Source organism: Phalacrocorax carbo, chromosome 3 (assembly GCF_963921805.1).
Source record: "Phalacrocorax carbo chromosome 3, bPhaCar2.1, whole genome shotgun sequence".
Classification (NCBI taxonomy): Eukaryota; Metazoa; Chordata; class Aves; order Suliformes; family Phalacrocoracidae; genus Phalacrocorax; species Phalacrocorax carbo.
Window position 1 is genome coordinate 51,051,575 of NC_087515.1, and position 26,115 is coordinate 51,077,689.

General features: G+C 40.4%; 2 protein-coding genes and 1 long non-coding RNA gene across 6 annotated transcripts in view; 2 read left to right on the forward strand and 1 right to left on the reverse strand.

Annotated features, from left to right (window-relative positions):
- Positions 1-6,055, reverse strand: part of ACYP2 (acylphosphatase 2) — a 45,441-nt gene extending 39,386 nt beyond the window's left edge. For 3 of the 4 annotated variants that reach the window (XM_064446907.1, XM_064446906.1, XM_064446908.1), the window contains exons 1-3: positions 5,921-6,053; positions 5,291-5,307; positions 2,990-3,099 (exon numbers count right to left, since the gene is read on the reverse strand). In XM_064446907.1, coding sequence (XP_064302977.1) covers positions 2,990-3,099; positions 5,291-5,307; positions 5,921-5,990 — 197 coding nt within the window. In that variant the 5' untranslated portion in view covers positions 5,991-6,053. Of the gene's footprint in view, positions 1-2,989; positions 3,100-5,290; positions 5,308-5,920 lie in introns of all 4 variants that reach the window. The other variant, XM_064446909.1, reaches the window with a different exon arrangement.
- Positions 6,056-6,118: 63 nt separating this feature from the next.
- On the forward strand, positions 6,119-17,472 carry LOC135312552 (uncharacterized). Its single transcript, XR_010372136.1, has 4 exons — positions 6,119-6,335; positions 7,591-7,684; positions 15,686-15,812; positions 16,258-17,472. It is a non-coding gene; the product is annotated as an uncharacterized LOC135312552 (long non-coding RNA).
- A 5,923-nt stretch (positions 17,473-23,395) lies between these two features.
- The window catches only part of PSME4 (proteasome activator subunit 4), a 67,266-nt gene continuing 64,546 nt past the window's right edge, over positions 23,396-26,115 (forward strand). Inside the window, exon 1 of the mRNA XM_064446905.1 lies at positions 23,396-23,568. Within this exon, the coding sequence (XP_064302975.1) occupies positions 23,396-23,568 (173 nt within the window). The remainder of the gene's footprint in view (positions 23,569-26,115) is intronic.

The window sequence follows — 26,115 nt, forward strand, 5'->3', positions numbered from 1 at the left end:
AGCCTGTACTGGATGCTTCCTAGCTGTGCCTCACAATACAAGTAGTGATACAAAATAGAACAAAAAAGGGTCAGGAAATCAGGAGCAAAGGATGGCTACTGGAAAACCGTTGGGTTAGAAGTCTGCCGCATTACTGCTCCGGAACAAAGGCATGCTTTGTTATTCACTCCATGCTTCTGGTAACATTGAATTGCCTCATGGTGTTTTTTCCACATATTTTATACTTTCCCTGTCTTTATCCTCCTCTCAAACCCTTAGCCCTCTTTTTCTCCCTCCCATACTGCTTATTCTACTTACCTGTTCTAGAACTGTTCTTTCTACTCTCTTTTTAGTCTACATTCTTGATTCTATTTAGCACCATGAGAAGATAAACGTTGTTTATTATAGACCAAAATACCTCTTCCACCTCCCCCTAAAAAATACTAACATTAACAAGCCAGAACCAGTAAAACAACTGAAAAATCATTTTAATACCATTAATACCTAATTTGTAGAAGTCCAAGTGCTGCACCTCTGAAAAATCAGGCTATTTTGTGCCGACAGTTTAATTTGGTAACTTATGCAAGTGTAAAGATACCTGTCCAAAAGACACTGCGCAAACTACTCTTGAAATATTTCTATAAGACATTGTTCCAGATTTTGAAACAGCACTCACCAGGAACCTTTCTCAAAATATCCTACCATACTGATTAATGTACTGTATTTCTCTGATAAGCATTTAATTTCTTTGAACAAACAAGATCTCAGAATTTTTAAGACACGTCATACCCATACAATCTCTTCTAAAGTTCTGGATATCTAACAAATAGAAACCAGAGCTTGCATAGGAAGTTGATGCCAGAATTTCCTCCAGATTATTTATCACAGTTTGAATACAAATGTATGTTTATGATTACTGGTTTTATATTCATTTGTCATAGTAGAAGCAAGCCTCATTTTGTTATTTAATATAGCATTTTTAATAACCCTTGAATCTAGAACACAGTATTATGACTTCCTAGGAGCCATGACGGAGGATTAAAAAAAAAATGCTGTAAGCTCTGGAAAAGACTTCAGAAACTCAAACCTATTTTGATCTTCTATTAACATGTACTAGCAGAGAGAAATAAGGGTCTTTCAAAAGTAGCTGTTCATATACAATAGCTCCTTTTTCATGTGCAAGTTCACCAATTTAATGCCAAAAATAAATTCACTACCTTTCCAGTATATCAGAGTGCACACAGGGAGCAAGAAAGAGTGATCTGTTTCTCCCTCAGCATTCTACTCTACGATCTCCAATTTAAAAATCTGTATCTCAATGCATAGTTCAAAATGGTGCTTCAGCACTGCAACACAATTCCCACATCAGAGGAAAACACTGATTTCCAGCATGAAATGAAGTGACAACTCATAACAATTTTTTATTTGTTCTGAATAGCAAACACAATATACATCAAAAGCTTTACCCTTTTTTTTTTTGGTCACAATCCAGCTTACTGACCCTACTTAAAAACGTATAACAATGAAAAATAAAACGTTTCATTTCCTTTTGGAATAGTCTGTATGCTGAGACATCTTTGAGAACAAGCCTCATGTTGTTAGTCTAATTTTGCGGCTCTACTGCGAGATCCCCTACTACACACACACTTTCTGGTGTTGGGGTAAGCAGAGTTTCCTTTAAATCCCATCAACACAGATAACAGGAAATGGAAGAGGATGGACGAAAACCCTACATTCTGCAGCAATCCTAGTTCATGCAAATACAAGAAATATCAGGAGCTAAGATGTGCTTTCACTTACACCTGCTTAATGAGAATAAATCAACCAACTAGAAAATTTTAAATTAAAACTTATTCCAAAAAATAGAAATCATATCCTGGTTCCTTACATGTTAATTTCCAGTGTTCTAAATTAACTAGAGAGGGCACCAAAACACTAAACATACAAAATATTTATATCAGGCGATTAACAAAGGTCTTCCAGAAAGTAGGTATAAACTTGACCTAGGAAACAAACAACTGCCATTTCTCTGGCTTTGTAAGTGTTTTGCAGCCCAAGATAAGCAACCTAATGTTAAGCCTAAAAACAAAGAAAATTACTACAAATACTTCTGTCACATTAGATAATCACATATAAATCTCCTTACAAGAAAGTATTATACTATTTTCTCTGCCAAAAGCCAACTTCACTTCATCTTAAGATCAGTTTTTAAGCAAATCCTGTATTGCAAAATGCTGGCAGGATCTGCATTAATAATTGTCCATCCACAATAAAGCTTACAAAGGAAAGTTTTACCATCACTCATTCTTTGTTGGGAGAACAAACCACCAAAGGATTTTTTAAAACTCCCAACAATCTCCCTATATACATCTGCAAAAAATGATAGTTGGAAGCAACTGAATCAGGCTTTGTGTTTTTCCAGGCATCATTTCCTCAGAGTGATAGCTGTAAGCATTTGGAAATTGGCAATTTAATAATCATACCCATTCTTTTAAATACACCAAAATATTTCAAAATTTGTTTCCAGATGGTAGACTACAGGCTTTTGCTGAAATATGTAGTAATGTATTACGTTTTTTTAAATCAGGAAAAAAAATAATCATACTTAAACCCAGTTTCCTTTGAATTGATTTAAGCACAGCCTGAGCAAGCATTTCAAGAAGTTCTTCAGTCTGTTTCCTTAGAGAGATGTTCTGAAGAATTAAAAACCAGATCTGTGCTCACATGTATGAATAAAGGCTTTTTCTTTATTTCACAATAAAAATATATTTTTGGGAAATACACTGACAAACTGTGCAATGTTAGAAATAAGACTAGCTGATACCACACACTATTTTTAAAGCTTGAAGACTTTTCTACAGCTTAAAATAATATACCTCCTCAACACCAAAACTGATTATTGAAAGTACTGTTACATTACTGACATATGAATCTACTTGTCACTTTGGATTAAAAATGTTTCTGTAAATGACTTTAGTAAGACTGAAAAAAACACACCAAAAATACTTACATTGCATTTACTTTATCTTCTGGGCCCTGGACTTGGCCCGTTACAGTTCCTTGACTGGTATTTTTAACCCAGCCAACCACTCCCAATTTCCTAGCTTCCTCTTCTGTGTACTGGTTTGAAAAATAATGAAAGAGAAGAATCAGTATCAGCACAGACCCCACATGTATACCACTTAAAATCCCACTTTCATTTTCATAGCTTTAAGACCTACACTTAAGAAATAAAATGTGTAGATGATGCTTGTACTCAGACACTAAGATATTCCTGTCAGCTCTGAAGCAGCCAACTTTTGAATGAGATTTTACATTATGCATAATAAATGCATGAGTTAATTCCCACTTCGATTTTCACAGCTTTTAATACTTTTCTTCAATAATACCTACACATATGATGGCTCCCACCAAGACATTACACTGCTCCTAATAAAAGTCATCTTTACTTTATCATATGTACATGCATAGAAAACTTCTGAAGGCGTGAAGTTTTTTTTCATTCACAGGGAAGCCAAAGACTTGCTCCCCTTATTTCAGGAACTTTTAACACTATTTTGACCACAAAGGACTCTACTAATACTACACCACTCCCTTGTGCCTACTCTATTCTTTTCTATAGCTATCACTGCTCATTTGCCTCTTCAACAGTCTCTAAACTCATTAAATTTCTTCACATACAAACTTCATAGTTCCTGTTCTCCAGTTTCATTTTAAATCCTTTCCACCTGACTTTCACCCCCTAAATTCTAACCCCAGCTGCTGCATTACTGTGAACAAATAGCAGCAAAGGTCATAAGCTAATTATGCTTTTTAAAATATTTTTGCAATACCACAACAATTTATGGTTCCCCAGCTAACTATTTCTTGTGATGAAATGAGGAACTTCCTACTACCCTGGTATTTGAGGGTGGGGTTTTTTTTTAAAACTTTCTCATTTTCTTTCACGTACCTATGAGATATATGCATGGTTTTAATAATTTGTCTCTGAACACTGAAAAGGTATGGAACATGAAGCCTGTTTTGCAGAAATCCATTAAATTTTTTGTCCATGTAGGACAATAAAACCACTGTTAGTCAATACACAGTACTTCATTTAATTAGTAGCAAATTTATTCATATTAAAGGTACCTCCTCTGCTTTGCTTCTTGCATGTTTATTAAAGAGGTATAAGACTCCATATCCCATGTTTTTATCTTGTATTACAGAAGATAAACAGACTGATGGCTCTAACAATAAGATCTGACTGTTTTTAATACATTTTGATGAGAAACAGCCACCGAACATTTCAGAGTATGTGCAATACACAGATACTACAGGTGCATGCTGTACTACCAGCCCCTTTAGACACTTACTCTAATGCCAACAGCCAAACTTCAGGTCAATATGACTACATTCCGAAAGACAAAACATATTTTGAGGTAAACTAGGCAATGAAAAGGTGTTGCTAACTATGAAGAATATTTTTCAAGTTGATTATGAGCAGCTTCTCCATGCAGACGTGTCCAAAACCACGGGAGTGCAGCTGACAACCTGTTTCTCAATACTGTTTATTAGCTCAGGACTGGCACTGCGCTGTATGTTCACATGGCTCCAGGTCAGCTCAAAACAAGGCAGCACCTGCCCATCATATACTGTGTGGACATACACTTTCCACTTCATAAGATAAATACTTTATTGTAATCCTCTAAGCATTTCAATTTTGCTTTATTTCACAATACATATAAATTATGTATAAAAACTTTTAAGTCTAACATTTTCAGACAAAAAACTTATTTGAAAAGTGTCTCATTTCTTGGGTTTCTGTGAAATGCAAAACCTCCTGCTGCATGTTCAGAGCTGGCGGAGACATTTGGCTGGGATATGAGCCATAGGCCGCATGTTTTGTAGCACATTGTTACAAGGAAACACAATAAGCTTCTTTAAATACTGCTACTATAATTGCATTTAAAAAATGAAACTGGAACACATTGTTTCAGAAGCTAATATCAAGATCTTCAGATTTAACCTTTCTAAAGGTTAAGGGGTTATAACGCTCTTGTGGCTGTTTCACCACGAGTAATCCAAACACAATCTTTAGTTACTATACAAACAAGCAACACATTAGTAAGCTTTTAAAAATCAATTTTAATGTAACAGTAATATAAAACAAGGGGTTTTTTTCCTTTTAAATCCTCTTGCAATACTTAACTGTCTAACCTAGAACTCTAAACAGCAGTCGGATATGTTTACACTATACAGACCTGCCATATTTTTAGCACTGGAAATACTATACTGTAAAATAGAACTGGTAAATCAGACACTGCCTTACCATCCTGAAACAAACACCTAGAAAAGAAAGAAAAAGACGTGAAAATAAGTTGAAAGAATACCACTGTTAGGAATTTCACTTATAGTAAACTACGTACAAATCATCTGTGGTCTTTTCTTACAGAAGTCTGAGAGAGCAGTTATGAAATTTTTAACACTGGGCAAACTCTACAAAATTTGCAAACAAGCTGGCCTTGAACCTTCCCTTTGCCAAACGATTATTTTCATTAACGCACAGTTTTCTCTAATGAAGATGTTGCAGTAGGGGAATTGCCTTTCACGTAATTTTCACTTTGAAGTTTTGCTGCCAGCCCGGGGGGATGGGGGGGGGAATTCCCACATAACCGCCCCGACACAAGACGCGAGCATAATCACGGATAACGGAAGGTCTTGCTGACAGAACAGCCCGTGCTCCCCAGTGAGCCCGGCCACCGTGACAGTGCGGGCTTATCTACAGCCTTTTTTCCCTCCCACCCTTTCCCGTTAGAGGGGGAGAGGTGGTCGGCCATACCCGCCCCACCGCTTCAGCCCCTTCCCGCCTCACTTGCCCCGCGCGCATGCGCGGCCCGCCACAACCCCGCGCCCTTGGCGCCGCCATCGCTCTCCCCCTCACTGCGGAGGGTCTCTTTACCTTGCACTCGCCCGAACACTTCATAATCCACCGACTTGAGAGCGCCGGAGGCTTTCGCCAGGGCGGACATGGCGACCGCGTCGGTGAAAGGAGAACGGCTGTAGCGTCGTGCGCTGCTGAGGGCCGCGGCGAGCGGGGCCGCCGCCGCCTTCTCCCCCGGCGAGCGGCGCCCGAACGGCAGCGCGCGAGGCTCAAGCTTACCGCGTAAGCGGCCGCCTCACGGAAAGGCGCTCCGTGGAAGGGTGGGGGGGACACGACACCCCAAACCGAGCCCTGACGGGAGGACGGGAGGGCGGGAGGAAGGCCCACTCGGGGAACACCTCTCCGTCCGTCAGGGACGCGGCTCCTCAGCTCTGAGGGCCGCCTCGGGAATACCGGCGCTCCGCGGCAGCTGCAGCCAACGGCGTGTCGTGAGGTACTTACTGAGCCTTCGTGAAGGCGTTATTCCCTTTTTTAATTTGAGGATAGTAATACATTGAGAGAACAAAGGCCTGAAGGAGACTCCTGTTTACGAGTTGGTGCAGTGAGTGGGTGTATATGCCCAACTGGGATTCCCACCTCGAGCATCCCATGACAGGCAACTAGCTTTAGCCTTTTTCAGGGATTTACAAGAATTACTGAAACAAAAAGAAGTAGTTGTCATACATGGCTGAACTGAGGTAACCGGGGTTAGGTGGAAAATTAAGTAGTTGAGAGCTAAAACATACCCCCAAAAAACCCCCAAGTTTATCTTGGGCATCCATTTGTGGTGAGGCTGTATGATTGACTTCTCACATCTCCACATTACTTCAGCTTTCACCCAAAGTTTTAAAAGCTCATTTCTCTGTTCAACCACTGTGCCAAGACAAATTAAGCCAGGAAGGGGCTGGGCTCCTCAGCAGCAGGCTTTGGAGTTAGAAAACTCACATCGTACAAACGATTCACTAAACCTTCAGTGGTATTGATTAGTGCTCACGTTCCCCTTAGCAAACCTTTCCAGAAGTGTTTGCATGTAATTTCTTTTATGTAGATGCTACATATGCAAAAACAAGCCAAAAACCACTTGCTTAATAGGCTGAGTCTCCAACCAAACACCAAAGATTTTTCTCTGGAGTGTTCTGAGTCTGCTCACAGTTTTAACTCCACCCCTACCCCACCCCCACCCCCCAAATTTGCTTTTCCTAAAAAAATCTACTTGTCTTCAGGCCGAATTCTACATAGAAACAACATTTAACCAACCTCAGAAGATGATCACAGCTTTCTTTTATTCACCAAGAGGTAAAGGCAGGTTAACTGTGACTTTTCCATTTACAAAAAAAAAAAAAAATTTGCTTTCTCCATTAGGCAGTTCCCTCCCACGAAGCACTTCATGTCCTAGCAGTAATGCAACATAACCCGAGTTGTTCACATGTTTGGATCTCAAGACTAGAGGGAAGTTAAAAATAATACCTAGAAAAAAAAAATTGCTTTTCAGAGATGTAACAAGTAACTAGAGAAACAACCGTTCAACTCAGCACAGAACAAAAATATTCACATTGATTCAGAAAACTTCCAGTATAGCAGGGAGTAGGAACACAATGGACAAAGTTTTATCATTTGCTTCAGCTATATAGCACGTTAAATCAAACCCTTGCCTTTCATAGGGGTCATGCATTTTGCTAATGTGGAATCAGCACCATTTTGTTTTTCAGAAAGGAACTTTGTTCCAGAAAGGAACAGAATGCAATATAGACTGAACATCTTTTGTCACTTGCTGCCATCTATCAGCAGTGAAGAGCAAGACAGGTAAAAAATAATTTTACAATATCAGCCTATTTACAGTACAAAGCACGGTAATACAAGCCTTGAAACTAGAGCTTATTCTGGTACTGATTACACTTAACTATCTGCACATTTCAGTGCTGGTAATGGCAGCCTTTGTTTTGTCAAGAGGATCTTTGACTTTTCAACTGATTTTTCTTGATGTCACTCAGGTCTCCTGTCTGCACTGGCTCGTTCTTAGGACGGGAATCCAGTCCTTTCACTGTCCTTGAGAGCTTCCTAGCTCAGAGATTCTGTCATCCTACAGCTATTGTCCCTTCTCAGAAAAGTCATTTTAAGTTTTTTTTTTTTATTTGTTGTGAGAACATCCTGCCACTCTTCCCCTAGGCAAGCCTGAGTTTCTCATTATTTCATGAGAAGTAGCAGAGATACCATGCAGAGCCTGAAGAACTCCAGAAGATCATACCACAAAACACCTAATTCTTTACAGTCCAAATAATCAATGTCAGTAAACAAACATTATTTAAATAATTAGCAAGAGAGCTTTAGCTTACATTATCAAGAAATCTAGACAGTCTGTAGGAAGTCAATGAAGTCCTGAATTTCCCCCCACACTTTCAGCTGTTTACTTTAGGGGGGTGATGAATCAGCTAAGAAGAATCTAAGCTAAGAACCTAAGAAGACTCAGCTGGTTGCACTTCTTAAAGCTACAGCCAATTGAAAAAAGTGCTCCACACCTACATCAATTAATGCATAAGATATATTCTTGGATTATACTGCAGAGGAATGCAAATGCTTATGAACATTTCCTGCAATAAACATTGTTGCACCTTTAGGATGAACAGAAAAATGCAACACCGTAACATCTGGAGATAAAATGCAGTGTCTTTTGTGCTGCTGCCTGCTTAGCTGTTACCACATGTTGGATTCTGTTTGCTACTCAGTAAATAAGGGTGACGCTTTTTATTGCTAAAGCAAAGCAGCAACAGTTACTGAGTGAGAAATTCCAGACTGCAGTGAATTCCAGTGATGACCATTTTGGTGCCAGTTTACCCAGGCCTTTGCTATGCTCCTAGCAGTTGCTTTAAGTTTCATCTCCTATTTCACCATATAAATTTCACTTTTCTGATTACTACATATCTTTGTTAATTCAAGTATGTGCTAACCATCTTTTATTCCTCTTTCAGAGGACATTGGTTTATGTTCTCACTTTTGATACACAGATTAACTTTCACACCCAGCACTGTATCATCTAGGAACAACTATTACTACAACTTAAGCTTGTATAGAAGGGCTTCTTTTTTCTGAAAGGTGCTTTACACAGCAAGCTTTTTGTAATTGGTGAAAAGTCTGTAGGTCTAGTTTTGCCACTAGGTCATCTGCCCCTACTCTGAGCATTAAGCTTTTAAAAATTCCTCCTAGTATGCACTTTAAATGCAGTAGAATTTTCCTACTATCCTGTTTTTAATCATAGTATAAAGAAAGGATATGTTAAATAATATCATTGTTGGAAAACACCAAATACTTGCAGCAGCACCATTACAGCCACACATCAGAGAATAGCACAAACCTGGTTATGCCAGTAGCTGAGGGTGACCCTAGCACTTATGCAGTGCAGTCCCCACTACCAAAGCAGGGTTGCTAGAGCCAAGGAGGTGGTAGCAAGGCTTGTCTAGGAGCAGTAGAAGACTAGAAACACAACTACAATGCAGAGGCAAGGTACAGCCAAGACACAAGACTGAAAACTAGTCTGCCTGTGACTTATGGGAAATAGATAGGCTCAGCCCTGAGCTTAAATGTAGCTCCTGGGCCAAGGAGCAGAGGGGTATGTTTGGGTCCCAGGTGTGGCTGGTCAGGACAATTAGACCTTTTGGTGCCCTTGACACTGACTGCTACCAATAAAAAGTTTTTGATAGAAGAATCTCTTATTTATTAAGCTTTTATTTTGGTTGTTAAAGTGATTCTGAAAGTTGTAACTTCGTTATTTATGCTGTTTGTTCATCTCTAGCACAGAATAGTTGGAAAACCATTAAACCCTTTTTTTCTTTCAATATCCACTACTCCTGCTTTCTCTCTACATGGCTGTCATCTCACACGACCATATCTAATTGATGTTTCCACTCCTAAAATGACTATATTTGGCATTCACACAGATGTCCCATTAGGCACATAACCTCCTGCCTTGCTGTTGTAATTCGTCCTTCACCTTGTAACTATGCTGCTATTTTTCTGCACTATTTTAATTTAACACGGCTCCTCCTCAGACCTGCCCATGATTGCATTTCTGCTCTCCTCCTACCTTTTTGTAGAGTTGCTTGCACAGTCTACAAACAACTAACATTCCTGACTTTTCTTTAGAGTTCACCCCTCTGAGCTATCGGTTTGCTAGCTGATATCTTTAGCTATGCATTTTCTTTCGAATTTTTAATATTTGTGCAACTCTGTTTCATCATTCTCTTTATCTAAACCAACCTCTAAACCTGACTTACTTGCAAATGGTCCCCAGCTGATTTTGATGAGTGGTTTCCCAAAGGATACCAAATCCTCTAGATAAAAGAAGTTACTGTTCTTGTTACCTAGTTATTGCTGTTCCTGAGGGAGCACTGAATACCCAGCAAGAAGATTAGATGCTATTTAAGTTTAATTTGTTCTATTTAGTATCTTTTTTTAATTTTTTTGTCAATTACAATATATATCAGTCTCTCTTTAATCTTTAAAATAATGCTCTGCTTTTCCTTTGTGTTTATTTTTTCAAGTAAAATGATAAACTTCCTCCCTTATTTAGGGGCCTTCCTCTTTTCCACATTTGTTTATCCCATTTTCTTCTCTTAAATTGCATTTGTTTTTGCCACTTCATTTCTAAATAAAAATGAATAGTGTTTTCAGCTTTACAGACTTTACTTCAAAGTTGTACAAGCTTTTTCAGGGTATTTATTTTGCAGTTCTTATTTACATTGTATCTAAATATACCAAAAACTATTTGAAGGCTTAATCTTGACCAACCATGAAATAAGAGATGGCCTCATTTCCTCCCATTTTTCCCTCTTTCTCCAGATCACTGGCTATCAGTATCAGTCGTCTTCTCTTAAGCACTAAAGGTTAGATTAGGAAGCCAGAAAGACAAGGCAGGCACACAGGGGATTCTTCAAGAGCCTTAGTCTGCTTTCTTCTGTAGAAGATATAAAACAATGGCTTGTTGCAGAACTACTCAACAGAAATGTTGCAATTTTGCAGAAAAAAAAAAACCACAAACCAACTTTTATTCAATAAGCTTTAGGACAAGACAATTAAGTGTTCCTAACTTGGACAGGTTTTGCTAATACCGTACCAATAGCCATGAGTCAGCTTATTTAGAGATAACTGAAAATCAAGTGGAATGGATATTAAAGTGTCAACTGAAGAAAGGATTTAGGCTTCATATACCTTTCATGTGGTATACTCCTATATCAGAGAGAGTCTAAGCACTTTGTAGAGAAGTGTAGTAAAAGGATCTGTTCAGAGGATCTGGATATAAACTAACAAGCCAAAGAACAGAGTAGTGTTTGGCAAAAACGAAGTCTCATATTGCAATAGAACAATGTAGGAGGGGACTGTTTTCTTCAGCTGCCTCATAAAACAAAAAATTACTTTGTACTGTAAAACTGCAAAACTTGAAATTCAAGAAAATAAATGTCATAAAACCTCTGAGGGTGATCTACCTGAATACTTCATTGCAATTATTACTGCGTAACCTAGAGAAAAACTTTAACAGAATAGTTGAAGGAAGTACTGCGTTCAGTTTTGAAAAAGGATTTGATCACCCTTCTGGAAAAATAAAAATGCAAGATTGTTGAGGTAATAATGTATGGACAAAGATAATAATTGCTAAAATATTTGCTTGGTGGTTGACGGATTAAATATGCTGTAGACTCATCTACAGTATACCCACAGCACAGGCAGGTGACCTGGTTACAACATTTGTCTCCTGATCCATTTATAATGCAAGATCCAAATCCAGCAATCTGATCTGTGTGGGAGGACCCACACACCTGTGCAGAGGCCCACTCAGGGTTATACCTACACAGATCAGATTACAGGACTGCAGCCAAACTTTGTGTGGATGGGACCTAAATTTGGCCCTCTCATGCTCTAAAATCATGGACTGCTTACATAAAGTAGCACAGGTTATATGGTGACAGATAATTGTGAACCCATTATTCTACTGTGGCTAGACTATATTGTGGAGATTTTGTGTTACTTTGTGCGTTTACAGTTGTTTGAGAGACTACATGTAGAACAACCGTGTTCTTGTACAGCAAATTGCATGGAAGACTTCTTTGTTTTATTAAAGCCCTAATTCTCTACATCCTGATTCTGTCTGGGGCATGAAGACCTATCAACTGTATTTTTGTCTGAAATGAGTTTTTATTTTTTAAGTTAAAGCAGTACTCCCCAAAGTTCTTTTGCTGGTGATCCCATTCACAGCTTGATAATTTTGTTTCACATCATGTATAGATATGAATATTTAATGAAATTAAACTTCTGTCCACTCTTCAACATTTTTTATCATTACCATGTTGAAGTCCTTAGTTTGCTTAACACTCCTTCGCACAAAGATCTAAGACAATAAACCACTAAACCTCCACTAAGAAAAGCACGTGAAAATAAAGTTCAGATTTTTTTCTGTCTCAATTAATCTTTTAAAAGTATTTTCACTGATATATAAAAAGAATCAATGTTCAGGTAAATCAGATCTGGTTAGTAGTGGTAAAAACATTAATATAAAAGCATAATAAGGAACTAAGCCTCTAAAAATAAATGCTTAATATGAGGAAATCAGCTCTGAAGGCTTACATAATAATTCCAAAGTTCTCTTAAATCATGAAGTGTTGGTAAATAAAACATGAGAACATGAACTGATGTATCTTGTAGCAAAAAAAAAAAATCACCTCAGACAAAAATGTTTACTGATAAGAGTTATACTACTGAGTTCTAAAGCATAAGAATCAGAGGGTGCAACCTGGAGTTAAATCTGTCAGTCCTATGCTGGCATGAAGGATCGGGTAAGTCTTGGCTTGATGATTAAATCTAAACACAAACCCACCTACTATAATGACTGCAAGGATTTAAATTCACTGGGTATAATTTCATTACGGAAGATGAGTATAGCTTTGACTTTAAGCCGTTTATGAAAAAAGGAACAATTTAACCATAATAATAATTTTGTGAATTCAGGACCGAGGAGCTTTATGCAAATTAGATTAGTTCCTAAACTAACAATCTTGTAAAGGCAAAGTTAATTCAGGAAAAAATTTATTCTGCATGCAAAGATATAGTTAAAATTCTTCAACTTAGCAAGCTGCTCTTTTGGCCTTGTTTTTGTGATCTCTGTTTTACCTGGATTATTTAATGAAGTGTTGTGCTTCCTGAGGTTTTACTGGAGGCATCAGTGAGCTCCAAAGGGAAAGAGAAAAAGTGAAAAAGGGTTCAGGCTTGGTGAAGAAGGGGAGCCCAGGCCATCCTCTTATGTTTAGAGGGAGCACATTAGAAGTCTTAGTCACGTGGTTTGGTATGAAAGCAGAAAGAGTTATAGCTGATGTTTGCTTTGTGAAATATCCATTCACAGGAAACACATTACAATTTGGGGAAAACATTGACTTATCTTTTCTCTTCTTACGCAACATGAGGAGGAGGTTGAGGAGATGTGGTCGTTTAAGGCAGTTAATTCTTTATCCCCATTGAAATGTGGGAAATTTAAGCATCACCCTTCCCACAGCCACTAGAACAATGATGTCAGATTTTGTGGAGGATTTAGGGCTCTATAATAAAGATCTAAGGAAGCACAAAAGAGTGTGGGTTGCTAAAGGAATGGTTTATAATGGAGGTGGGTTGACAGCTATTACATTTTGCAATTCTTTGGAACTATTTGATTCATTCTCATTAAGTGCATTAGCCCACTATTCTTAAAAGTAACAAAGAGAAACCCTAATTAGTGTTTCGGAATCTTGAAATGTGTTAGTGCAGCCTGTGTCATCAGGTATTTCAGTCAAGTCTCGCTGAATCGATTACCACTTCAATTCTTGGAACTGGAGAACTTCAGAAGCTTAAGTTACTATTTGTGTTGAAATAGATAAAATGAGCTCTCTGCTGTTGTTACAGGGGTATTTGAGAACCCCTGATGGCCAAGCAACTGGTATTGCTGGAGTGGGGGGTTGGTCGGAATAGCTTCTTAGATTTAGCAATAAATATTGTCATATTGTCATTTTAATTCAGATATTCTCTGGGAAAGTGAATAGTCTGTTCCAAATATTTACAATATTGCCTCCTTAAATTGGTACATTGTGTTATTATTTCTGCTAGAATAATAGGTGGTAAATTAGTAATAACAAAAACATGTGTTGATATGCTCATCTTGCTAAGATAAAAAGAAAGCATGCAAGGCAGTAAGTCCATAGAAACTGTCTACATTGTAACAGATGAAAACTCTCAAATGGTCCTTCTATTCATAGCTCCATGATAGAGGACCTTGTACTGGTAAGAAGCAGCTGATAAGAATAACAATTCTTGCCTGAATAAGTGATATTTATGCACTCATTGTGTCCATCTGCCTGTCAACCTCCCGTATCTTTCTCCAAGTTCGAATCGCTGGCCAGCTCCAGTCAAATGAGGGGAGTATGTTTCAAAGACACTAACTTGTGATAAATTTGGTGAAAATCAGCATTGGGATGAAGGAAGAGGCTCTTTTGCCTCTCAAAGATGGGATGAAGCTCTAGAAACACGTATCATGTTATCTTGATGCAGCAGGCAATACCTAGTGCCTGCCAAAGGTGATGAAACAGACCTCGACATCAGGGCCTTGTGTGCTCTTTCTTTTGTCCTGACTGGAGAGTGTTTATGCACAGATAAAAAGGTTGCTGCTGTTGGACCCAAACTTCCATCTGTTCTTGTACTACCTTGATGCCATCTTCCCCATCCAACCTAGTAAAAACATTAGTAGCTCTGATAAAATGGGAGGAATCGGCATAATTTTTGTAGCAAGAATTCATGTGTTGAATTGACTTGAATATTTTTGAGAAATTGGTGATTACATGGAAAAGGCTGATCTGGTTGGTAGAGTATTTCTAGATTTTTACAAAGCTTTTGACAAAGCCCTATATTTAGATTACTCTGAGCAATAAAAGCAAGCGCCGCTGCAAAGAACTACAGAAGTATCTCATGACATTAAATGGCTGGGCATTGAAAAGTCAGACTAAATTCACTGTTGTTAAACACTATGCACAGAGCAGAAGCACACCAAACTAAGCAAATGCAGCAGTGGTTTCTGAACGAGCCATTTATCACCTGAGAGAGATTCTGGAGTTCCTGTGAACAGTTTTAGGAGCAGGTCTGTTTAGTGCTCAGTGGCTGTCAAGAAAAGCCCTCAGGGAAAGAATATTAACTGAGGGCAAAACAGAAAATAACCTGAGGTCATTGTGCAAACCCTGGCTTTACCAAATACCCTGTTCTAGCCGTTCCTTGCCTCAAAAACAAGAGAAAAGGCAACAGACAAGATGGATAAGGATGATCTGAAGCCTGGAACAGCTTCCTATAAAGAAAGACTAAAAAGACTAATAGTCTCCTGTGTCTTCTTGAGACAGAAGAGTATTAGTCTGTCCAGGGGGATACCACATTGGTCTGTGTAATCATAAATGGTGAATAGGCCTCATTATTATGAGATCTCTTGGGCATCAAACAAAATTACTGGGTAGTGAATTTATGACAAACAAAAGGGAACAACTTTTCACACTGCATGAATCAGAAATTGCATCTGCAGAACATTGATGCCAAAACAGTGAGCTTAACAAGCAGATGAATGAGGGGATGGAAAAAACAATTTAGCACTATTAAACACAATGAAATAACCTGTGACTCAGGATGTATGCCTGTGAACTGAAGAAAAAGGAGAGTATACAGAGGGGAAGTAAAATTGTATGCACACCCAGTTCTTGGTCTTTCGTTCTTAGTTTTAGCCTGGTCACAGGAAATTGTTCTTGCATGTTTCCGCAGCAAAGACTGACTGAGCAAAGACTGAGGTCAGCCTTAAAGAAACTGAAAGCATTCCTGAAAAAAATAAATGTTTGTGTGGGCTGGGGAGAGAAAAAGGCACAGAGCCCTGGAATCCAATGAGAAAAAGGTGAGTATCTGAGTTTAAAAAAATCAAAATGAGGGAACCAGGAGACACTGAACAAAGCAAAGCAACCCTGATGGAACCAACTGCTGCCTGAAAAGCCCTGTGAGAGCTGAGGGATGCTATCTGTGGTTTTGAGCAGAGGTATGATAGCATTAGGCACACAGGCTGATGGTCTTGGCTGGTGCGGCCATTCTCGTAGCCTACGGTGTAAGCATTGCAGCTGGTGTGACGCAGAGGTGGCATTCTTGGCAGCTAAATCACATCAAGCCATTGTATGCTCTTTTGGGATCTGAAAGCAATCCCTACTTGGTAACACCTCTGGTAGCCCTGACACCACCGCAAATTTGCTTTCCTCCCAACTTCCCATTGCAAAACACTCTGTTTTTCAGAGGTGCTTGTTTGCTGGGGATAACCAGAGTGACTCTGACCCAGTTTCTTCTCATTTCAGAGCCTGCCAGGCCTCCTGCTCATACCATTCCAGATGCTGATGGCCCATCTTTCCCAGCCACAGAGGACCGGAATCTCCACGGACAACCATTTTTTCAAACCATGTCTCATCAGACAGATTAATTCATAGTGTGGCTATAGGATTTGAGCATGCTTTTGGCAAAGCCAAGAAATCGTGAATAAGAATCTGTATTCGTACATTGCAATGTTACTGAGAAAGAAAACACACGGGGGTTGTAGGTAGTGGTATCACTATCTGTCTGAGGAAGTAACAGTTAACGCCTACTGTATTGTCCTGCAGAGCTCTCTTTTGAAATTACAAGCTATCTTTTCTGCTCTTTTTGTTCAAGACAGAGTCTCTTTCTCACTAGAGGGTTTAAGCTTCCTTAGTTCTTTCACCCAACTCTTGATACTTTGCCCAGCAGAAGGGCAGCTTCTGGGTTTATGCTAAATATGCCTCAGTTTTCCACTGGGCTTAGCCTTTAAGTTACAATACACAAATATGGCAAAAGCAACTTTTCCCTCTCCCTGGGGTTTCTCTGAATTTACAGCCCTATTGTGTTCCTTAATTAGAACATTCCTTCTATCCTAAATGGCCTTTTTGACAGTTACATTTCCAAGGTTGTTATGAAGTGTTAATTTACAGTCATTGTTTCACCTTGAACTCTTCTTAACCAGACAGCCCAGGCAATAATAAACCCCACCAATTCCTTGAATCCCAGTTTTAGTCAGTGGGACCTGCATTGCCGTAATTGTGCCCCTGACACAATTATTATCCTCATGTTACTAGGACATAAGCATAAACAACTTGCCACGTTAGACCAAATGAATGCTAGACAGCTCTGAGCTTGTTTCACATGATCCTCTCACAGGTTTGTTAATCTACTGGATGTCTCCATAATACCCTGTGAGAGAAGCTGCTGCTTTAGAAATGTGCCAAAAAGTCTACCATGCAGATTCAGTACATAAAACCACACAGCCAGAAGCAAAGTATATATCATTCTTCAGCAGGAGAGAAAGGATTGGTTGCTTAAGGGCATATTTAAGTGAGTTTGCCTCTCTTCCAGAATTCATAAATATTTAAATATTTCTGATCCACGCGTCGGAACAGCAAACATACAATCCACCCAAAGAGTTAAAGCTTGAGCTGTGGCTGTGATAAACACAATAATTTCTGTTGAATGCTGCTTGAAACAAGATTAAACCTGGACAAAGATTTTTGGCTGTTATTTGATTTATCTTGGTTTGGGAAAACAGACCTTATACTTTTTTCCAGATAGACGTTGCCAGTTTCTTCTCCTAACTGGAACAGCATGGAAGACCTTACATTTTCAGCTAATGCTTAACTCAAAAGTAGAGACACTGCAGGTATTTTAGGATGAAGAGTGCCTGTTCACAGGTTCCATCCATCAGTGATAACCAAATGGACTTTGAATGCTTTTCTAAAAGAAAATATTTATAATCTTGTAATGGGAAGAAGTATACTGCTGTGTGTGATACCCCACTAAGGTCAATGGGACTATTTGTGAAGTAGGATACTATCAAACAAGTTGGTATTTCACAATTTGTTCTTCTTTCGAAAGATAAATCCAGCCCAGAGAAGTTATATATAGTTGCTATTTTGCTAACCTAAAAATTGGAAGGAGTCTGGAACAAGAGAAGTGAGTAGACAAGCCAGGGAACTGAGACCTGCAGAGGAAGATGCAACAGATGCATTTACCACTGAGAAAAAAATACCATCAGCTACTCAAGCACTTGCAGCAAAGGTCTGCCACAATTCAGCTTTGGCAAATGCAGAGCAGCTGTATGAAACGGCAAAGTCTGTAATGAGCAGTTTCTATGCAAGTGACTGCCGGCTGCCAAGGGACTGTGTTTCCTTGATTTCCTAGAACAGCAGAATCCCTAGAACTGACCTTTGCGTGTTCACTGTCATCACATGCTCCTCTGCAGCTGGTTTCTGTTTGGAAGACAGTGAGACAGAAGAATCCATTCCAGTGCCTCAAGAGGGAAATGAACAAAAAATATAATGTCTCTTTCACCAATGGTGGCTGCATGTATTTCATACACAAGGAATTATTTATTTCAAATAGCTACAAGTGATTTGGAAAGAAATCCGCACTAAGCTCCTATAGTGAGGCTCAAGTCCATTACTTTTTCTCCCTGCAGGCACAATAGTTTCCAGGGATATCTTCAGGAGTTTCAGGTACTTAGAGGAAATGGACTCTCAAGGCCAGATTCTCTTCTGTGGATTTGAGGCAATTTTGCTTTCCAAATCTTAGGCAATAAGAGACTGAAAGACAAGAAATCCAGGGAGTGGAGAGGAAAAACCAATTTTGCTATAAATTAATTTATTTCACCAGGGAAGATTTTGTATAAAAAGCGACTGTCCATCCTTGTGAGAACAGTAACCTGCTAACTTTAGCTGGGAAAGAGGAGGCCAAATAGTATCTTGGGAATTGATATGGTTGAGGATGGACTTAACTGCCTGAACTCTCAGAAGCAGAACCACAAGGAACATAAAGTGAAGGATAGCAATGTTGCACGTATTCGGTCAGCCTTGTCTATGTAGTAAAGTTTTACAAATTATACAGGTGCCCACATTAACAATTCAACCCCTTCACAAGTGCCTTTTGTTTCTGTTCCTTTCCCAAACAATACAGGCTAAACTGAGAAAAGTTCCACTTATATTAGAACATGTGTATCAAAAGAGACTTACAGAAACCAACTGGTATCAGTGTTCAGTGTATGTGCTTTACTTGATGCTGAACCTGCCTCCCCATCCAAGCTGAAACACAGAATAGAGTATTTAGACAGCCTCACTTTAGGGACCTAAAATTAGTTACTCTGAATCACGCTTTTGAAGAACCTATTTTTGTCCCATACTATACAGGAAGCTTAAGTTCCCCGGCACCTCATTCAGAGGCTGCAGTCACTCGTGCCCCCATTCTCCAAACAAAATTCTCTGTAAAACAGAAGTTGATGCAATAGGTGTGTTTCTAAGCTGTAGTCTTCTGGCTCATGAAACTTCTATCTATATATAGGTAGAACAGTGTCTCTCATTTTTTTTTTAAATGAGGCAAAGGAGGTCATGTGTCTCCATGTGAGATTTTCTAGCTACAAACTAGCATAGATTTTGTTTTTAACATCACTGTTTCTGTTGCTGTGACTTAAACCTAGTGATTTAAATCTCATTCACATGATTCAGAAAATTGGTTAGGCTGACTAATCCTACTGCCATCTTGCTCATTGTTTCTCAGGAAAGTAATAACGGCATTTGAGTTCCTAGGGGCAGGAGCAGAAAGGAGCACCTGTAATTACTGCTCTTCAGAGTTTATACCAGGCAAGGAACTACTACTACCCAAAATCTTTAGAGCAACTCAGTTTCCTAGGGGCAGGGGAGTAAACACTTTCACAGCAGGCTGTAATTACAGGCTCTTCCTCATGTCCCCATCCCTAAGGGACGAAGCAGCTCCTTGCAGTGAAAATGCCCTTGTTAGTCTAACGACTTACAGCCACTAATCCCAGGTACTTCTTGGAGAAAGTAAGTTACCACCATCTTGTCTGGAAGCTGGTGAGTGGGATGGCAGTAGCTTTGTGAGTCTCTTGGGCATTTTTCAGTGCCTGCTTCGGATGACTGACCAGTTTAGAAACACAGGGATGAGAGAAAGTCTGAGGATCCTCATCACTGTCAACATCAAAAAGCAAGCTATCTTTGAGATATGGGGGTCACAAACCAGGACAGGTATGGTACAGGCAATGTGAAGCTCCTGTTGGATTGAGTGTTCTTTTCCAAACTGTAAAATATGTAGAAGTCTGTCACTCAAAAAATTATTCAGCTTTTAATTTAGGTTGGAAAGGACAGATGGGTCACTAAGCTAAACATCTATATAGGAAAAGTAGTTGCTTGAGAGCTGAGATAGTAGGAACCATGGTTAAGGTTGAGAGACAAGTTTCCTAAATGCCAGTGACAGTGACAGTGGTAGTGTTGGCAAGCCGTCCAGCAAGGGAATACGTGAACACCGCACAACTTGACTTAAGCCGCTGTTAACAGTCAAAATTTATCATGAATGGAAACACTGTATTTTTTTTTCACGACTACAACACTTGGATTCATCAATTCTCAAGACATAATGCCAAAAACAACAGGTGGCAACCATATTTGGGTTGCTCTCAATTCATATTCCTCCTACTTAATAAGAGAGGAAAAAGCTGTTGATGCAAGTAGCACAGACTGGTTCCTTGTTATGAAAGCTAGTCCTTCATCATATGACTTGGGAACCAAATGTGCTTCTACACACTGCTGCAGCCAAAACATATTGCAAACTTGAAGAACAAATTTATTTTTGACTCACTTGGCAAAATGTATCAATTTTTTTCCCTTTTGAATAGCAGAATGCCAGCATACTGGCGGGGGGGCGGGGGGGGGAAGGAAAGGATTAGTTTTTAAATAATTAGTAAATGAAATTAGTAAGTTAATCAATGTGCAGAAAATACTTTGAAAATGCAAGTGCTATATATATATGCTTGCTCTTGTAATTGTGAATGGACTCTGAATGTCCTTTTTCCTCCTTTCAGAGTCTGAAAACCGGAATCGTGTTTCTGAGAACGAGGACATGCTGATGGCATACTTTGCACGGTTTTCTCTGACAGGTAGGTGTTTAATTCTGGTGGCAGGCACTTGTGCGTCTGAGGCACAAGGGTCACAGAGGAGGAGGCTTGCTGGTCCAGATAAAACAGGCTCCCTGAGGTCAGGCACGCTTATTCGCATTGCAAAATACTTAGAAATGTGTGAAAAATGAAGCTTCAGTTTTAACTCGTGTTAGAAAGGAGAGAAACTGCAGGAGTATTTTTTCATGATAACGTAGCCACGAAGCAACAGAATGCAGCTTTGAAGTTCCTTATGTATCTGCCAACTTAGGTTTCAGAAAGTTGGACTATAATTTAGATTTATTTTTTCTTCAAGTCCAAAGAAACTCTGCGTGCTTCAAATTTAATAAACACTTCCGCACATTGGAAATGGCTGTTTGGACAAACCACTGTTGCAATTAAGTAGAAGAATTGCCTGTAAAAGACAGAAAATCAGTAATTTTAGACTTTTCAGTTTCAAGGCACACATATTTTCACTAATCCTTAAACACAGATCTTGGTTTTTTTATTACAGCTTCTGGGCCAGTTATCCAATGTATTCTTGTCTGATTTAATGATAAAAATATTCATTTCATAGTGTTTAGCCACACCTTTTGCATATCCCTGTTTTCACTAAAACAAGATGTAGTTTATCCCCACAGAAATTTGACCATAATTGAGTTTCATTTTTAATTCAGGCCAGAAAGGAAATAAAATAAGGTATAAATTGTTTTGCAGAATGTAGATATGAGGCAATAGAATATAATGGCAAAGCCACTGTGAAAGATGTCACCAAATACCCCCCAAATCACAATAAGAATTATAGCGAAGTCCAACTATATACAGAATCTACAACACCACGTGATACAAAATCTTCTATGAATGGAAAGGTATTTCAGAAGTATTGAACGCTAAACAAAATGGTTGGACTTCCTTTATTAAGCATGCATGTCTAGGAAGGTGAGAAAAGGCAGAACTAACTTTGGTTCTTGGATACCTGCTTGAAGAGGCTTGGCCCTTGTAGCACTTCAGTAAAGGGAAATGAGCAAAGTATTTTATCCTCCCTTCATCCCATAACTCAGAGTAATTACTTTCCCTGAAGCTTTGGGAAGAGGAGTTATTTGGTACGCTTAAAGTGATTATAGACTTTTGCTTTCCCAAGTTGTTAGAAGAAAATACTTGTTGGGAGAGCAATGAAGTAGCATCGAGCCTCCTTTGGGCACCTGGGAGATCCTCATTTATGTAACGCTGGTTTGTGAGTACTCTTTGTCAGAAGAAACCTACAGCACTGGCAGGGATTACTGTTTTGGTGACTGTAAAATCAGGCAGGTGTATGTGAATATAACGCGCAGGATCGTTTCCTGTTGAGCCTGACTGGAGATAAAAATAACAGCTGATAACAAGATGGTATAAAGGCACTCTTCAGGATAATGCCATACAACATCTGAGCATTATGGCCTCTGCTTATCACGCTTAGATATTCTGTGGCAATTCTCCTCTTCGTAATGTGTTTCAGCATTTAGTTAGCCATCTTTTTTTTTTTTTTTTTTTAAATTTTTAAGCAGAGCTAGTTTGAGCATAAAGATCAGAAAACAGGATTTGCCCTCGTTGGTAGCTTTAAATCTGATCAGTTTGCAGCTGTTGTATGGTCACAATGTAATTCTCGAGGTGAAATTCAATTAAAAATTATATTTAGGAGAGCAGCTGGAGGTAACTGCTCGTGGTACCATTAGCGCTATAGTTCTGACATACCCATCGCATGCTTTCTCCTGCACCCCCGGGCCAGCAGCAGAACCAGGCAGCACCGAGCTCCACTTTACTGACTAGCGTTATTATTGCGAATAAGCCTCTTAGCCAGCCACGCAACCTGCCGCCAAACTCTGTGGCTAATTCTCTCCATCACAAATTCCCTCCATGCTTCACGGCGAAATTTTTGGCGAAGACCAACTTTCAACTCTCCTCCAAAGTTCCGCTCTTGCAAACAGCTGGAAGGTGAATGTTTTTATTCTGAATTACGTGTTCGGATGGTGGACGCTTTATGAAAAAGGTTGGGGTTTTTTTTGTTTTTTAATAAACCACAAAGCCAACGCTCAGCTCGAGCAGAAGTTACGGCCTTTCCGCCACACCGCTCCCCTCACCTCGGTGCCCCAAGGGGCAGCCCCGGGGCTCCCCGAGCCCGCCCATCCCCACAACTCGCGGGCCGAGGGAGCCAGCCCCCCACTCGGTTCCTCCTCGGGAGAACCCCGGACTGAGGGAGCTCCCCCGTGAGGGACGGGGTGGGGGTGGGGGTACCCGGTACCCCGGGCCACGGCGGAGCGGGAGCTGCCGCCGCCGCGCCCTGCCCTTAGCCCCCGCCTTCCGCCGCGCCGGAAGTGAGGGAAGCGGGGCGGGCGTTTGCTCAGCGGCCGTTCCCCGGTGTGTCGTCACGGGGCGCCGTCACGGGGCGCCGCCGGGGGCCGGGCGCGGAGCGGGGCTGGGGCGGCGGTGGGGCGCGGAGCAGCGCAGCGCCGGTCATGGCGCCGCCGGCGCAGAAGGAGATTGTCTACAACAAGCTGCTGCCCTACGGGGAGCGCCTGGAGGCCGAGGCCGCCCGCTTTCTCACGCAGATCAAAGACAATCTGGCCCGGGCCGTGCAGTTGCAGGAGCTCTGGCCCGGCGGGCTCTTCTGGACCAGGAAGCTCTCAACGTGAGTGCCCGGAACAGGCCTTCCCCCTTCCGCGGGGCTGCCGAGGATCCGACCCCGCCGGGCCGGGGCGGCGGTGTCGCGCCCGGGGCTTCAGGCGCCTCGGAGCGGGGCCTGCGGGCTCGGAGGGTGGGAAGCCGGGGCGCCGGGCTCAGCCCTCTCCCGTGGGGCCGGCGGAGAGCGCGGCGGAAGGCAGGCTCCTTCCCGGCGGCTTCTTACCGCGCCGCTTACAGCCGAGCGGGTACCGGCCGCCCCCGGTTCGGCGGGGAGCGGGGGCCGAGCCCCAGGGCTCCCGGGTAGCCAGGCGTCACCCCCGTCTTGCACAAGGCCCGCCAGTACTTCCACATAGGAAACGGGGACAAAGGTGCCTTCGTTTCCAAGAGCTCGCCTGTCCTCTCTGAAACTCCGAATCTTACCAACCAACCTCTATTTCACTTCTTTTTTTTAAAAAAAATACATTAGCCACCTGTTTCACCTCCTCCCTTTTTAAGCAAGTTGTGTGAGGTACCATCTCCATGTAACTTCTGCTGTAGCAACATGAAGGCTTTCTCAAGGCAGGCTGTTTGTTTGTTCGGTGCTAGCGGGATTAAATTCTGGATTAATGCTGTGTAAATGCCGTCAGTGCCCTTGATATCTCGCCTGTGCTAGGGGCATGGTGGAGTTCATGCTGATGTTGGTTCACGTGTGTTCTGGCAAGGTGTTTTTAATGCAGACAAAACTCCATTTGTTTCGTAGGTAGCGCTGGCTAGAACGTAGGTTTCTCTTAGGAGCTTTTACAAAGCACACTTAACCCTTTGTTTCTTAATAGCCGATGTTTTGGATGCTGGCATTTCCTGAAAGTGGCATCATACGACAATGACTCCTGTAGCTTCAATCAGTAAACCGTATTTCTGTGGATGCTTATATTTTTTTCTTGAATGCTCTGTGGGCCTTTATAAATGGTATTTCCTACGTGCTAGAAGTGATGAAATATGTGCGGTTTGTACAACTTTGAGATCCTCACTTACAATTTTCCTCCTTTCATAAGTAATTTTTTAATATTAATTGTGAATTTAATATTAACATCGGTTTGGCAATCAACTCTGTCTGATAATGTATTTATGTATTTATTGTATTTATTGAAATGCAAGTGTCTTTATATTTGCCAAGAGGCATTCTTAGATAGAATTACATTGATGGTTGCGAAATGACTCACATGTTTGTGTTATGTGACAGTTTGAACCTGCTTGGAACCAGTTCAATACTGTTTCCCTTCCCCATCCCAGCCATCTGCTAGCTCATGCTGGTTTCAGTGATACCTGTTGCCTTTGTACCTCTGGTAGAACTTCATATACTAATCAAGTTGAAATAAACTGTAGCAGTTTTTAATCATGGGAAAGATCGGCATTAGTTAAATAGGCTAAATGTGGCACAAATGTCCTTTGAAAATGTGCAGGGTTGTATTAGAATCACGCTATTACTCACTCTGTAAATTGCAGTTACCAGTTTAGGCTTCAGGGCAGTGATTTTAGCCTATTGTGAACTGCTGCTGTGCAACTTGATGAATCACAGAAAGGTCAGGAGGCTCTAATTTGTGGTTTTCCACCTGCTCTTTGAAGTTTGAATTTACTGTGTGTGTTTGCAACTTGTCTGATGCTTGTTATCCCCAAGATTTCTTTGTGACATGTTATACGCAATAAGACTCTGAGCGTGTTTGGATGTAGGCAGGGAAGGAAACAGTGGGCTTGGTTTAAAAATAAGCTGGTGTCCTTAACATGAGAGGTGTTTTGCTTCTTAGTTTAACTTGACAAAGTACTTCTACAGGATGAAATAAGTTAATAAAAGTTTAGGCATAGATGAAACCCAGCCATGTGCTGTTCCGATGTCATACCTAAGTCAAATCATGGGATAGTGACAATAAAATCCAAGGTTTGCTGTCTGTTGATAGTTGATGATTCATCTCCAAATCAACAGTAAGTTGATTGAACGGTAAGAAAAAGGTAGTAAACCTTTTTCCCTGATGGCCTGCTACAATAAATAGCACGTTAGTTTGAGTGAAAAAAAAAAAAATAATCCCAGAATCTTTATAATGGTATGATCCCTGCCTAGCTTTGTTGCAAAGGTCTGAATTAAAAAAGCCAGTATTGTCACAGTATTCTGTGAAATAATTTGTAATTCAAAACTGTGGCTGACATTTATTGCTTGTACAGATACAAATGTTAATACAAATGTTCTCATATTTACATACATGTAAGTGAGTAAAGGGAAAAAATTGCATGCAGATTTTATACTTGTGTAGTTATACCTCCTCAGGTACTCGCAACTTTATACAACCTGTATACAACCTGCTTTACTTCCAAAATTATTTTTTTTCCCCAGTAACCCCATTTGTAATTTCTTTTTTTATCCTGAAGAACCACCATTTATATGGCGAACATGCATCTGTGTGATTAGCCCCTGGGTACCCTTCAGGGTTCATGAAGTTCTGCCTATATTCTTCTATTTAGTAATGGCGATATTTCATCCGTTGTGAGAGGATATTTTGAAAATGTTGCAGTTCCCTTCTGTTAC